At 34.6% G+C, this 16,569-nt stretch overlaps 1 protein-coding gene across 2 annotated transcripts in view; it reads left to right on the plus strand.

The window, feature by feature from the left end:
- Positions 1 to 10,953, plus strand: part of LOC149083046 (transcription cofactor vestigial-like protein 2) — a 54,414-nt gene extending 43,461 nt beyond the window's left edge. The window contains exons 4-5 of one of the 2 annotated variants that reach the window (XM_089236155.1): positions 1,955 to 2,054; positions 10,525 to 10,953. In XM_089236155.1, coding sequence (XP_089092281.1) covers positions 1,955 to 2,028 — 74 coding nt within the window. In that variant the 3' untranslated portion in view covers positions 2,029 to 2,054; positions 10,525 to 10,953. The remainder of the gene's footprint in view (positions 1 to 1,954; positions 2,055 to 10,524) is intronic. The other variant, XM_089236156.1, reaches the window with a different exon arrangement.
- Positions 10,954 to 16,569: the final 5,616 nt, after the last annotated feature.

Consider the following 16,569-nt stretch of genomic DNA (forward strand, 5'->3'; position numbering starts at 1 on the left):
GAAAACTCATTCGATCGAATGAGTTTTTTGAAATCTGACTCCAATCCATTTCAAGTAAGATTTCCTAATTTTTTTAGCAAAGTAGAAAAAGTAATCTGACATTTTAGAACGCACTCAATCTGCTTTATACAATTTTATTTTTGCCACCGTAAATTTCTGAGACGTTCCAATTTTTTCAAACAACCGTGTGTATTTCTGTCCAGGAGACCGTAATCAGTTCGGTACGCCTTTTAAAATGAAATATTTTACCTTTACCAATAATTCAGCATCACATTCGAAACTTAACACCAAACTACATTGCACATGGAGCTTATGGGACCTAATGCATTCATAACCATTCAAATACCAATATTTCGAGAACCATATGTGGCTATCGCGACTATTACATATCATGGAAATGAACGTGTGTGTGTGTGAATAATTTTCGTCTACTAATTCAAAAAAAATTCCTAACATGTACTCTACGGCCAATGCCCAAATCCTGAAATTCACGAAATATTTAACTAAATTTAATAGTTAATAACAGTTTTAAGGGTGTGTTTTTTTAGAACATTCAAAAAAAAAATCCAAAATTTTCCTTGGGTCGGCAACAAAATCCAACAGGCGAGCTATTTGAGGGCATTTACCAAAGATCAATGACGTATGATGTTGGCCCCTCTGTTATCTCATCTTCATACATGCAATCGACTTTTGATACTAAAATTGATATCAGAAATAATAAAATAATTTTAAAAATTAAATCTTATTAACCCTTACAACGGCAATCCCGTAACATCTCATCAAACTTGATCTGCTTTATTTCGGTCACCTCGAAATATCTCCGGTTCATAACACGCTTTTATTTCCAATGTGGCAGATATAATCCGGATTAGGAAAATTTTAAAAACCACTTAAAGGATTAATCTAATTAGAGAGGAATGTGGTAGATAATCTTATTTGCCATTTGGCTTTCTTTTCTTTGCCTTGGATTATCAAAAATATTAATTTGCTCTTAACAATATAGCTATTAATAATGGAGAACTTGTGATCATGATCCTTCGGTAGCATTTCCTATAATACCATATATGCGGTCGAAGCCAGCTACAGTGAACCTGACTTGTAATGATTCTCAGAATATAATGAACGAAAATTTTTGGTTCCTTACGAAAAAAAACGACTGCATGTTTTTCATTAGATCGGTTACAGTGAACTAAATTTTCAATTTTCCTAAGAATTCGTTATAACGGAGATTTGAATGTACCATTACCAAAAATAATTTTTTTTTTCTTTTTAGGAATATAACCATTCGTACGAATGGAAATATTTTTACAATTTATGCCTTGAATAAATTTTTATTAGGAGGATTTTTTTGAAGAAAACTCAACAGAAAAAAAGCGGGTCAGCCTGAAATTCAAGAAAAAGGGCCCCCAATCGACATATTGCTGACCGCTGTTTTGAACGTATACCTCCCCCCCCCCCCCTCCCCAATCAGCATTTAGTTTGGAACATATATCGTTGATATTTTTTTCCTGCTATTTATAACATAATTGTTAAAGAAAGAGAGCTAAGAATATCTTGGTAAAATATACCCAAATCGAAAAATTACAGGAGAAACCATTGTTGCCAGGAATGACTTTCCAAAATTATTACCGATCTCGCTCACCCAAAATAATCTTTATAACCTATTGAAAATCGCAAGCTCGTATCAAATACAATCGAACACATACACACTTGTACGGATTCCCCAATTTTTTTCGGAAGATTGCAAATTACAGCTGTTAATATTTTTCCTATTTTGATCATTGATCGAAAAGACACATAACAATCCATAAAAACCAGTAAACGTTAGACTTTCCAATACGCAATCGATAACTCGAATATGTAAACGATACTGTATGTATTTTTTTTTTTATCACCATTTTTGACTGTACATAGCACCGGTAAAACACATTGTGCATAATTGTATTTCTTTCAGACTCAAATAACACTGGTTATGCAAGCGTTTACGATTATTACAAGCTGAAGCCATTCGCACGACCATATCGTTGACGGACATGGATAGGTTATATAAAAGGGTATGTGTAAAAAAAAAGGTGTTACAAAATGTCGGTGGTGGTGATGGGTTTTCTCTCTGTGTCTATCTCCTTTACTTTCCTATTTTGTTGCTATAGATTCTCAATTATTGACGTATTGAATGATATCAATCCTAAGGGAGACTCTCCTTGGAGTTCTGAGTGCATAAGTTCATTTTTTGGGGAGTGCAAATAGAGAAAAGAGACAATTTTTTCAGAGAATGTGATTCCCAGAATTTCATCTACACGTCAGAGCGTAAAATTTTGGCATAGGTTGAAATTCTTTTGCGTTGCGGGTACGATTCCATGATTTGGATCAAAAAATCACTAGCGTTCTTAGCCGACCATTATGGCCAGTCATCAAGTTCCAGACCAGTCATCACAAATATAAATTCTCGTCTAAATAATGTCAATGGCCTGTTTTGTTTTGTTTTTCTTCTGATGAGCAGTTCCCAGCATTCCTGAGTTCATTAGACGAGTATGGAACGTGTGCTTATTTATATGTAGATGTGCAAGTATTAATAGAAATAGCAATGGGACTAGTGTTTGGCCTGGGTCTTTTTTTTTTTTTTTTTTGTTCTGATGAAGTCGTTCTGTTCCAGAAAAGTGTGCGAGACGTGCTCCGTTGCGTAGTCCTGTGGTTTCGTGAGACATAAATTCCGATGTGCCGCGAAGGACCGCGAGAATCTTCTCTTAACGTCAAAGTTAATGTCAACCATTCCGCCATACCACGGTGAGGATATAGGGGTTTGGATGTGTTGGGGGTCGGGGAGGGGGACTTTTAATGGCGGCCATTGTTTTCCCTCCATCTTTACCTCCCCGTGACTGTTAAAAGGAACTCGGGAACAATTTGTTGAAATGTTTTTGACGTGAGAGGATGTTTTATCTCTTTCAAGAATGGGTAACACCACGATGAAATTTTTGGCGAGTTTTACGTCGGACGTCTCTTTCTTCGCGGGCCTTAAAACGATAATTATAGCAAAGACTCAGAATGACGGAAACAAAGACTAAAATGAAACAATGGGTTCGGTGGAATAAGAGAAAAAAAAAACATTTTTTTCACTGTTTTTGTTCGTGTCTTTGAAAGTATCCGCGGGCACATGGCACGAATGAATTGCTGGTGGTGCATCAGAGGAAAACGACTGTAAATTCCAAGAAATGTGTTCAATAAATTGCAAAGCAATGGCATAGCAGGCAGTCCTTAATAGCCCTGAAATATCCCTTTTGAAAATATCTCAGTTTTAAGGTAAGAAAAAAGAAAAGATGTATCACATATTTCTATGTTCAAGATTAGCTGTTGGTGAAATTCCTGTCACAGTCCTACTCTTTTCTGTCAGCTCCATTAGTCGAATATACTGCTAATGTCTCCTGAAAACATGTTAGAAGTCTTTGAAAATGGGACACGCTCGAATGAAAAGCCAAACTTTGTGTGTCTTAACAAATCACAGAATCAATTTGCGGTTAGACCGAGACCTGCATTTTTCAAGTGACCTCCACACACTTCTGAAAGACTCTATTTTTCTACACACGCAAGTCATGAACAAACATCTGTTCACTTGATATCGGTATCTTTTGTTCTTTATTCATACATGTTTATATTAATTAATAGTTTATATTAGCAATTTCCAAGCTTCAGACATCACAAGCTTCATCTACTTTTTTATCCCCTCATTCTTAGAAAAGCTATTTATATTACGATGATGTCTTCAACCAATTTCAGTACTTCTTGAAATTCAGAAGAATTTTATACTGTAGAATATATATACTATTTTCTGATATTGAAATGAGTGAAACCTTTCACAAATATTCCAGTAATTTACTTTATAATATTATTTTTTAAGTCGTGAATTTGACGAATCACAACAGGAAGGGGGGGAGGGGGTTTCCAGCATAAAGTTTCTCGTAGAACCCTTGATAGTTATACGGCTTTCCCGCGATTGAAGATAATGAGGTTTTTCTACGAAGAACTCAAATAAATATTTGAATATTTTTCCGGTGACATGGTGATGAGTTGGGATGAGCAATGTATTATGTAGGTTCATTGAATCGTCTTGTATTTTATTTCACAGTTTTTCCCTTATAATTCGGCACTTGGAAAGGGTGATCTATTCCTTCCCCCCCCCCCACCCCCTCGTTCTGGATCCACGCCTGGCCCAAGGTTCCAGAGATCGATCTTATTTATAAAATATTTGTTCATTACAAATTAAATTTCAATAAGCAGAAAGGGTCTCTCGCTCGGCCACGGGAAAAAAATATGTTCCGATGTGGGCCATGAGCTAAAAAAAGGTTTCGAAGCACTGCACTACAGTATTACATTGCATGATATCATATAAGAAACATCTTTGAACTGAAACTCGTGCTGTCACTTATCAAATAAAACTGTTATAATTCTTCGGTTGAAATTAGAGACCGGTATGAAAAAAACCAATATGATATGATATTAATAAATATTTTGGGAGTTATAATAATAATTTAATCATCATATTTGTCTTTAAATTTTAACAGTTGTTATTTGTAGGTAGTAAAATAACATCAGTATAACTCGCAAAGCGTAGTTGTTCTCATTCTTTTGATTACTATCGTAGAAAACCAGGGACAACGAAACTTTGCGAGTGTTGTACTAACGTTATTTTACAACACACAAATGATAACTGTTAGAATTTCAAAGCAAACTTGAAAATTCAACGAATATTTTTCTTTATAAACATTGACTAATATTATATCATGGTTTCTTTTCATTCGGAACATTATTCAAAAACCGGTCAATAATGTCAATCGAAGAGATGTAACAGTTTTATGTGATAGATGGAAGAATGAGTTCCAGTTCACATAGATGTTTCTCTCACGCGTAATATAATACTGTACTGTACTATATAATTATTTTCAATGTTTTCTATGAATGGCATATTTTTTGCTGATAAAATTCTATTTTTACCAGTTTATTAGTTAGGGACAAAAGTAACTAAGAAAGGCACTATTTTTTCATGGGGAATAAGTTTACAAAATATGGACGTTTAGAGTCTGAGAGTGATGGAGAATGCTGCCGTATACACAGAGGTTTTTGCTGCACAAAAAGGAAAAAACATCTCTTTATAACGTAGTATGTTATTTTGTCATTCTTCACACATATCGAAATTCTGTGCGCAGAGAAACAATGGGCCTGTGTGTGCAGGTGAAATAAAAGAGCATGTCCCCCCCCCCCCCACCTGGAACAAAACGGATGCATGGTACCACAGAAAAAAAAAATTATTCCGTTCAGCGGGATTTTTCAAGCAGATTGATGTCAAGTATTTTTGATATTCCACACAGATGACATCAGGGGTTCCAATATAACGATATTATTGATTATTTACGTAGTCAATATGCGAGAGAAACATTGAAGTAGGGTTACCAGAGATTCCTAACTTGGACATGAGGACGCATGCTCACGCATGTTTGTCTATGTTTCTTACACATGTTTACAACAGATGGTGCCACTATACCAACAATGAAGAACAATTGTTTTGACCAAAACATAACCGCTTTTCGTGTGGATACATTTTTATAACGGTGCTTTTCAACGGGGGGCGGGGGGGTATTTATTCATTATCAGACATTGAGTGTTGTTTCACCCATTTCGTTTGTTTCTGGATCAAAGAGGAAGATTCTTTAACGACCCTAAGGCCGTCTATAGCCTATTCACCTATTCTAGTCTAGTTTTGAACTATTCTAGTTGACTACTCACTCCTCCAAATTAGCCGTCCTGGACTATAAGACCTATTCGTCCCCCCCCCCCCCCCGTACACCGTAAATGTGTCTCCGTGTCGAAGTCACTCTTCCGGTCGTTCACATGCTTTCACAATCTTCAGGTTATTGTTTTCGTCCTTCGTTCAACGAGTCATTCTTTTGGTCACCCACGTAATTGCACATTCTCTGTGTTACTCATCCAAGTGGTTTGGACTTTTTTAAACTACATTTTCTCGTTAAAATTCGAAAAAAAAAAGAACAGCAGTTGTTGCGAGTATCCGTAACAAGACAGTTTTCTTCTTTGAAATGCTGTCCAGGTTTTCGTATTTTTGAAGGTTCCCTAGCGTTTGATCATGTAAAACCCCTGAAAAGCTGTCATGGAACCTCAGGGTTCCACGGAACACCAGTTGGAAATCCGTGCACTGGAAATCCGAGTGTGATGCATTAAGCTCGATTATCTTCATAGCTGCTTTAGGCATTGAAATTATCGAGACGATGGATATATGAAGACGATGGAACTTGATCCGTTTACAATTTGAAAGTTCCGACTTAATAACTTGATTCTTAATTGGATGAATTTTTTTTTTTCAATTGTTGCAATTTTGAAAAGTAATATCCTTGCGGGTAACCATTGGCGTACGCAAAGGGGGGTTTTGAGGTTCTAATCCCCCCCCCCCCAGCCAAAATTATAGTGCTATTTTGCAGGGAAAAAAAGTAAACCCCCCCTCAGAAGGGAAAAAAATCTGCAATTCCCCCCTCCCCTCTCAAGAAAATTCTGCATACGCCTATGAGGGTAACTGTATTTCATCGGGAAATATCGGATATTTCTAATTGTACCTAAAAAATACAATTTACGATAAATTTCCTGCGTATTGCAAAAATTACTGAAGAGCGGGAGCGGTGGGAAAGCTACTGCACTTCGCAATAAAACAAAAATGTATTTCACGTAAAAAAAATGTTCATTGTGGCTATGATAATATTTCATTAAGAAAATTTGCTGGAAATCAGGTTCTTAAATTCGGGACATCACCATTTTCCACCAAAAAACGTTGTTATGAGTCGGGAAAATTATCGAGTATTACTAAGATCGCTGAAAAATTGCCAATGGACAAATTATAAACGGAAGATGAAAAGACTGTCGGAAATCGTAGTGAATTGCAATGCAGTTCACGGAAAAAACATTAAGCACAAAAAATATGTGAGATTAATATTTACATTCATAGCCATTATTTATAAGTTTTGAAAATGATCTTCATTCAGAATTTCAATAAAGATTTTAATATGGATTACAAATTCTAATAAGCCTCGTTGAAGAAACAGGACAATTGTACAAAACAGTTGGAATTGTTTAAGTTCCAGGAAGATAGGATAGTATCCCGTAAAATTAGGGTAATACGGCCACTAAACTCAGGCTTTAAGTTAGTGGTTCGTTGCAAGTAAACATTTTACTGGTCCTTGGATTCAAAAAGTTTTCGAACTATCTGGTTGCTGAGGTATGCTCAAATGCAACTTTACCTTTTGCACTTTTTCTTAATAAACTTTTTTTCACTTATCTCAATACATTTCATATAATTTTTTTGTGGTGACTACGTTAATGACCAGTAGCCCACACACACAGAGAAAATCTAGACTATAGCAGCAAACGAAATACATAAACTATATTTGTTAACCAATTTTTGGCTGCTCCTCGAATTCATTACCAAATTGCAAAAAAAAATTTTATATATATATGATAATTGCGTACCTTAATAACATGTTTTAGAAATTTCAAAAAACAATCTAATTTTTAGCATGTTTTTCTTTTTTGTAATTAATGTGAATTTCCAATTCATATACTTTTTAATCATTAGATGCATAAACTGGGTGATTTTTGTCCCAGAATATACCTTTTAACATAATTAAGGCCATGCATCTAAGGGTTAATTAATATGAATTGATTAATTCAATTCAATTGAAATAATAATAAGTAATTATGATTTTGAAGGACCTCGTGTGTCATGTGACAAAATAAAATTTATTGCTGCTTATGGTCATGGAAAAAAAAATCCAGATCAAAAATCAGGATATGATTTCAAATTTTTTTTAATTTTTGAACTCATGATGAAAAATTAAATTTCTTGGTAAAAAAATTTTAAAAAAATACTATGTGTGTGTGGCACTCTTTCTCTCTCATTATACCTCTTCATTTCCAAAAATGTTAATTTCATACAAAAATTGGATGGAAGTTAATTGAAAAAAAAAAAATTTTAACGAAGCGTTGCGTGAAAACACAACATCAGTCCAAAATGGGACAGTCAGTCAAACATTGTTTTTTGGGACATCATGAAACACCAAATTTCATTAATCAGAGGTATTTTTAAAAACACAAACACCATTATAAATTATTCTTGATGCAAGTTGTTCAGGCAATTAAGGTTGATAAGACAAAATATAATCTTTATTCATCGGATCAATCATAGATATAATAGCAAAAAAACTTTCACATATTCCGGCCCTAAAAAAAATTTTCCACACCACAATCTTTTCTTTTATTTGGATTTACTTGAACCGGATTAGGATCGGGAGAGAAGAAAAAAAGCTGTAGAAGCAAAAGACAGTTTTTCCCTCTACGTAGTTTTTCTATGCGACTCCCGTTCTCCGCTGAAATGTTTTATAGAAGACTCGTATATACTAGTGCATGCCTTTTCCTCCATGTTCGGCTTTTATTGAATTTCTCAGAAGTGATAGGGTAAGGGAGAATGGTTATTACAAACGCCGAACCCTGGCCCTCAATGCATGGGCACAGGACAGAGGAAAAACATTCCTGGAATTCCGTATTTCTCCCGGGTATACGTCTCCCCCGATCGCTCTCCCTGCCTTTTTCGAGGACCGTTCGCTGCCGTATCTATGATATGTACTGTATTTCCCCCTACGCTGCTTAATTTAGTTCCCGTATTATTTCTACTTCACTCAGGAATAATTCGTCTCTACGGCTGCTTTTATTACTTCGGCTGGGAAATGATTATTTCTTGTTTTCCCCACAGATTAACGCCACAAATTTCATTGGAACCTTTTCTCTTCCCCCTCTGGTAGGACTCGTTTAACAGTTTAAAACTTGATGAGATTTAATAAACTTTTGATAGTGGTAACAAAAAATTCTATGAGTGAAATTTAATAGGATCCCATTTCAACTACGTTTTTCGCTTTTTTTTTTCACGATTCAGCTTGAGTAGTTTCAAACTTTAATGAGATTTTCAGAGAAACAAGGAAAATTAACATTATTTCTTGTTTAGCTTTTTGTCCTAATGGGAATTTTTAAAGCTTTCATTTCTAAATTTTGGTCTTTGCAATGAAAATAAAAGATCATTACAGCCTTATACACAGGGTGTCTCATATATGTTCGTAAATAGTGTAAAAATACCGCTGGGCGTAATCATTAGAATGTAATATGTTTTGTATCTGTGTTAGCTGTGATGCGTTTGTGTTTAATAATAAATTTCGAATTTCATAAAAATTGAAGAAATTTGTATATTTCAATGCCGTTTGCGAAAAGCTGTTCTCACGAAGGGGGATTTCATTTTCGTTACAGAAAAGAAACTAGTTCAAAATTTGTAGATATAAGGTGTCTGCATGAAACTAAAGCAATGTGCGATTCAGATAAAATGCAAGGTATACAATTTACAGCTCATTTCTGAATTTTCCTGTTACTGGTGCTTTTATAAAGTTTTCATTGTGATGTTGACTATTCTTGGGAAAAAGCACTATTGGTGAAGTTGTTTTACCTCAGCTACGAATTGCCGTCTGGAGTTTTACGAAGGAATTAATCTATTAATCTCAGCGTTCCTTGGAATTTCTGCCTACAAAGCAATGTGGCTACAATGCCTTCAAAACCGAATTGATGGTTCTGTAAGTTACTTGCTGCATAGCCCTTACTGAACATCAGTAAGCACTATGAGCAACGTAGGACATTAAAATTATGTTTCCAAAAGTCAGTGAATGTTGATTCTGTGTCAGAAATTATTGCGAAACATCTCTGAAAACTTTCTCTAATGTAAACCTTCTCAAAGTTTCAAATGACACGCTGATACATGAGCTGGATAAAAAAGTTTTATAAAGAAATTAACTTTTTAGCACGATGTAGAAAGCAAAAGATCCAACAATGTTCGCTAAAAATTTACCAAATTGCACGCCGGTCAGCTGTTTCAGGGCTACTATAGCCCCTTCGTCAGTGAAAAAAAAAATGAAATGAAATAACCCCTGTTATAGCTAGGTTAAAATTTCATTTTATTTTTTCCACTGACAAAGTGGCTATAGTAACCCCGAAGCTGTCTGGCGTTCAATTTGGTATATTTTTGGCGAACGTCATTGGATTTTTTGATTAGAGTTGTATTTGGAGATAAGAACTTTAATAGAATTTTAGAAAAAAATATTATACTATGTGACCGTAGACTTCCTAATTTCTATATTGTTCATTCAGATTTAGTCTTCTTTTTTTTTTTTTCCGGCTTGCATGTTCGTAATCCAAGACAAGGTCGTAAACGAATGAATTTTTGTTGTTCTCGTAAACCGAACTGTATGCAAACCATGACGTTCGTAAACCAAGGGTTGACTGCAATCACTTCTTTTGGATTACTGATGTTCATTCGCGTGCTAATCATCGATTTTTATTTTCGAATTTTCGAGCACTTTTTATTAATACGTAGTTCTTGATAGCGTATGATGATGAGAATCCGTTTACTTAAAAATTTATATTTTTCTTCCAATGTAGGTCTTGAAAGTCAACCACAAGACAGTAAAGACTTGTACTGGTTCTGAATCTCATGATGAATTTTTCACACATATACACACACACACAACAGCTTTGCGTTGGAGTGGTGGGTATTTCAAAGTGTTGAAGCCAAAGAGAAGGATTGCGAGATTACTGCGTTGTTTTCAGTGCTGTCGCGGTGCCAAAATAGTACATATTACTGAATGAAGAAATATCATTCAGTGTTTACATATATATTATACATATATATATATTTACATATGCATGACGGTGAACTTGATCGAGTCTTGTCTTTTCTTTTGTCGTGTGTAGGACTTTTTTTTGCTCGAAAAAAGAAGTTTTGAATTTACATGACAAAAAAAAATTTAGTCATTTTATCCGAGTCCGAAATTTAATAAATTATTTGTATTAAATTAATTCACAGTTTGCATTTTGTTTCTTTTTATTCTTTTAGAGGTTTTTTTTTATTTTTAATTGAATTTCCATAAAAGTTTCGAAACATTTAATTGCATCGTGAATGTTTTTTCTATTACAAAGTGACTTTGGTCACTGTGTTCATCTTGCGGGAAATTAGGATATACTGTAGGCCAGTGCTCGTCAACCACTGGTCCGTGGGTATATTCCCGCCGGTCTGTAAAGCATTTCGCCCTATTCATATAGCCACTTCATAATATTCGTCTTTTTGGCCGTCTCTCAACAAGTCCATAGATTATTTTTATTCATTTATTTTCCGTCGGTCCTAAAATTATTATCCTATACAGGGTGATTCAAAAAAGATGGGAAAAACTTTAAGAGGTGATGGTACACACAAATACAAAAAAAATGACATCAAAGAATGCATGGTCTAACATGAAACGCAAACGCGCTAGCGCGTTTTGAAACGGCCGCTCCGCAAACGTTAAAACGACATTCCTGTTGAAATTTATCACGCTACATCATGCATGCAAATGTAACTTGGGGAAGAAGAAGAAACAGCATGCAAATCTGCGTCACAGTGAATAAAAGGCGCGGACGCCAGCCCTGTGAAGTTATTCCAGCATGCAACCGTTCTAACAGTTGTAACGTACGGGATAATGGCGCACTTTAGTAATGCTGAAAAAGCAGACATACATTTTATATACGTAGCTGCAAACGGTAGTACCATAGAGGCAGCATTTGTATGTGTGTGTGTGTGTGTGTACTACCACCTCTTAAAGTTTTTCCCATGTTTTCTGAATCACCCTGTATATATGTTTTTGCTGGTCCGCAAATTATTCCTCCTATTTATTGGTTTTTTTTCGATCCAACTTACAGTCAATTCGCGATAAGTCAAACCCCTATAACTCGAATGTCCGTTTAAGTCAAAGTTTCGACTCTGCCCAAGAACTTTTTCCGTATTTTGGTGTTGAAATTTTCCCTAACTCAAAGTTTTCTTCCTTTTAGTCGAAGTTTTCGGGAATGAAAGAAATTTAACATATACTATAGCATTTAGCATTTATTAGCAACAGAATTCAGCATTTAGCAATAGAATTTAGCGATAGAAGTTGACGATAAAATTTAGCAACAGAATCTAGAATTTAGCAATATAATTTAAAGATACATTTAGTGGATTCATTTGTTGCAAAAAGTGAATGACTTCCTCACGAAAGAAGGACGAAATATAGAGAGAGACAGTCAAAAATCACCGCTTTTTTGACAATAAATAATCTTGTATGCACTTTATTGATAATTTCTTTGACATTTATACGATTATCGTGTATGCGTCCATTTTCATAATACAGTATGTAACTCTAGTTCAATTCAAATCATTCTCGTTCAATAATTAAATATGATTAAATTATGAATAATTTACCTTTTCGAATTTCTCCATCTCCAGTAGTTTGTCACGTTTTACAAATACGATATTCGTAAATAACGCTGTTATTTCAATAAATCCTTATCTTTTACTTCTCTGAAATCGGAATTTCTGATAAGTTGAACTAACGATAACTGGAAATATTTTGTCGGCCCCTGCACATTCGACTTCTCTAGATTTGACTGTATTTCTCCTATTTATTTATTGTGGGTGTGTGTTTACAGGTCCTCGGATTATTTCTCCCACTTACTGCTATCGATCCGAAAATTATTCCTCCCATTTATTTTTTCCCAGTCCTATAAAACTTATTTCTCCCAGTCATTTATCATTTATCCTCTTTCCACCATCCACGGAATTATTCAATTATTTTGGAAAAGTAACTAGTTGCGGCCCTGTGGGGGGAGGGGGGCTTTCCTACCTATTTTTCCCTTAACTGCTTAATTCATTACACAAATTCAAAAACCCATACACTCTGGTTAAAGAGGAGGCTGACAGGAACCTCCAGGTCCAGGAGAGGCCTCGATATTATTATTATTTTTTTCCATTATAAAATCACTACAGAGTAGCTTGGGAATCACCGAAGACCCCCAAGCCCTCAATTCAACTGAAATTACTCACATTCGTGAAATAAATCGGAAAAAACGAAACAAAACTCGTGTTTTGAAAAGGAATTTTTAAAAATTTAAGCAACTCGAAGTTCCGAGCCTCGAATTATCGATGCTCTACTCTCTACTGTATTGGTTTTGATTAATGTATTCTGCTGCTTTTTCAGACAAACAAAAGAAATTTACTTACTATTATAAGTCGTCCCCCTGTAATTTTTCCTCTATAATAATGGAAGGCTTTCTGAAATGTTTGCGAGACTCGGTGTCAGTGTACAGTTTGGTTAGCTGGTTTTGAAAAATTTCAATAATTGCCTCTATGTATCGATAGATTGCTCAAAAGTTACTGGTGAGGTGGAGATTCAAGCTTCTAATCCGAAGTCCTGTGAACGTTGCAAAACTTTGAAAATACGTTGATAATTTCGAAATAAACAGCAAAAGTATAACTTCCATACAACTAAACACTCCTTTACAATAATCATATTTAAAAACGCGGGATCTAGAATGCAATCATTTATTGTAATACAACACAGCACAGAGAGCCATCATATCTTCACAACGGTCGGCTACCATATACGAAATATTATGGCTCAGATAAAGTGTTAAATCTCATTCATGGTGAATATATCAATTGCTAAAATCTCTCAAAAATTCTGATTTTCAGATTACGAGTAATTTTTTTTTTTTTTTTTTTGAAGATTCTGAGAGATTTGATTCCTTCACGGATTTTAAGTTTTCCCACGAAAATAATTAATCGTAGGGTTCCAACTAATTAAGGAAAGATGAAAAAGAAAAATAGAAAAAGAGGATGGAGGAAAGACAGAGAGTGAAAACGAATGGATGTGTTACTTTTCCATCTTCACGCGAACTTAACACCCAAACCAAACAACCGAATCCCTCCGACTTAATTAACGACGACATTTTTCAAGCCTGGATGCTCCCAAGAGGAAACTTTTTCGACTTTAAAAAATAAAAAAGTTGTATTTTTCTCGTTCGTATTTTCTTGTGTGCTTTATAAGAGAGAAGAACAGCAGCAGAGCAACAACAGCACCACTTCTAACCCCGAGCCACCTTCAACATGATTAATGGTGTAACTGCTGCACTCAAGAAGCTGTGCAAGCAACAAGAAGTGCGACGGCACATATGGACTGATTAGTCCGACTATGTGCCATGTCCTCTCTCTCTCTCTCTCTTGTGGAAGAGCTTCCGGAACTTCCTCATCATAAGTGACGTCACGGGAACAAAAACAGCCGATCGCCATGACAGGAACTTGTCCTCATCAATCAAGAAAGTTGAGGTTGGGGAGGTGAGGGACAGAAATATGTTCATATGTATAAGATCTGAATAAGGAGGAGGAGAGAGACGACTGCTGCAAGATGATACGGTCGTGGTTTGCGAGCAATAATACCCAGAAGAGACAGAACACGATGATGATGATGATGATCCGGGAGATCATCTAACTACTTCTAAAAGCCCTCACCTAAACTTTTTAGATATTAACCATCCTTCACCTCCATCAACGACGTCAAAAATTGCATCTTTCCTTCGATAATTACGGAAACAGCTCCACAGTCCGAGAGATTTTGTACTAAATCTAGTACTATGTGAAACTTTAATGAATCAAATTGGAATTGACTGTGTGCATTGGTTAACATCAAAGTAAAAAAAAAGTCTTACGCCGTTCACACACACACACACAACAGTGTCAAAAAAAAGCCACGAAATTATGCTCAAGTAGAAATAAATACTAGCAAAAATATTATTTAACCATTGAAATGTCTACTAACACATATTTTTGATTATCTACGCTTATGATGGACAAATTGTGGTCCGCTTAGGGGGGAGGGAGGGGGCAACTGCCCCAGATTTCAGAATAATAGTATAGAGATTTTTAATTTTATGGTTTAAAAAAATTCATTCAATGAGGTTGTTCATTCTTATTTTTAGCACATTTTCAAAATATATTAAATAGAAATTGATTTAAAAACTTTTGCATATGCAAAAATTGGAATGCATATGCAAAAATTGGAATGCATATGCAGTAAATATGCATAAAGGTATTAAAATGTACTTATCCATTTTCACTGTAGTAAATAATAAACCATAGTGTCTCATTTGCAATGAAACCGTAGCAGTCCTCAAAGTGCACAACACATTCCGCCACTTCATTTCCAAGCATAAAAATTCTAATTATGCCGGATATCCAAATACGTCCCGCTCCCTCATCAAATATTTTCGCTATGCTATACCAGCACAAGTATAGTAAAAGTCTGGTACAGTGAAACCTATCTTCAACGGAAAAAAATCTTGGTCCTGTGTGTTCAATGCCAAAATGCATATTAAAGAAACTTGGATCGAACGGAACCTGTCTAACGCGGAAACGGAAAGGAAAATCGTACGCTCTTACAACGGAAAGTTCCACACAAACACTACGAGTGTTTCCCAAACGAATGAATCGCACAAATTGTTGAAGTGCTCGATCGAAATTTTTTAAGCAATCTGTGCTTGCTAATGTGAGTTGTGCATCATCCGTCCTTACATTGGCAAAAACCGTTTCCGTACTCAATGCGGTGATTTTAATAAGCCAAAAAGATGTAGTCGCTTCGTTTGTGTTTGTTTGTGTGTGTGTGTGTGTGTGTTACAAATTTTAGAAAATAGAGAAACTGTTACAAATTTTTTTGGAAAAGCCGGCTTTTCTACGGGAAAAATCGGTTCAAAAGTTGAATTTAGCAAAGATATGATGCAAGACGCATGCAAAAAGCTGCTCTCTGTGATCGCAGTGCTGAGAATTACTTAAACATAGACGAGACAATTTACAAACTGAACCTGACACTACAAATATTGTTACTCTCATTGAAAATTTTAGAGGTAAAAAAAAAGAGGATGAAGAGAGAGAGATCAGATAAATATGTGTGTGTAGTCATTTCAGAAGAAAAACATGGTAAGGTGAAGTTTTATGCAGATGCTGTATAAAACTTCAGTAATTTTGCTTAATAAATAGCGTATCATATCAAGTAATAAATATTTTAAAATTTTAGAGCAAATTATGTACATTATTTTATTCATTATTCTCAAATGTATAATTGCTTTAAATTATTTACTTTATATATTTCAATTAATTTATTTACTTTATATATTTCAATTAATTTATTTACTTTATATATTTCAATTAATTTATTTACTTTATATATTTCAATTAATTTATTTACTTTATATATTTCAATTAATTTATTTACTTTATATATTTCAATTAATTTATTTACTTTATATATTTCAATTAATTTATTTACTTTATATATTTCAATTTATTTATTTACTTTATATATTTCAATTTATTTATTTACTTTATATATTTCAATTTATTTATTTACTTTATATATTTCAATTCATTTATTTACATTATTTTCAATTCATTTATTTACTTTATTTTCAATTAATTTATTTTTATTTTATTTCAATTTTTGTACGAGATCCTTACGTAATTTTACACATTTTGTCAATCCAACCTCTATTAAGCCGAAACCTGTGTTCAACGAGAAAAAATCTCGATCCTATGCGATTCCGTTGAAGACAGGTTTTACTGTATAACGAGTGCGGCTTATAACGAGA

This window comes from Pholcus phalangioides, unplaced genomic scaffold (assembly GCF_987345545.1).
Source record: "Pholcus phalangioides strain wild (caught in Gottingen) unplaced genomic scaffold, Ppha-v1.0 ptg000009l_1, whole genome shotgun sequence".
NCBI lineage: Eukaryota > Metazoa > Arthropoda > Arachnida > Araneae > Pholcidae > Pholcus > Pholcus phalangioides.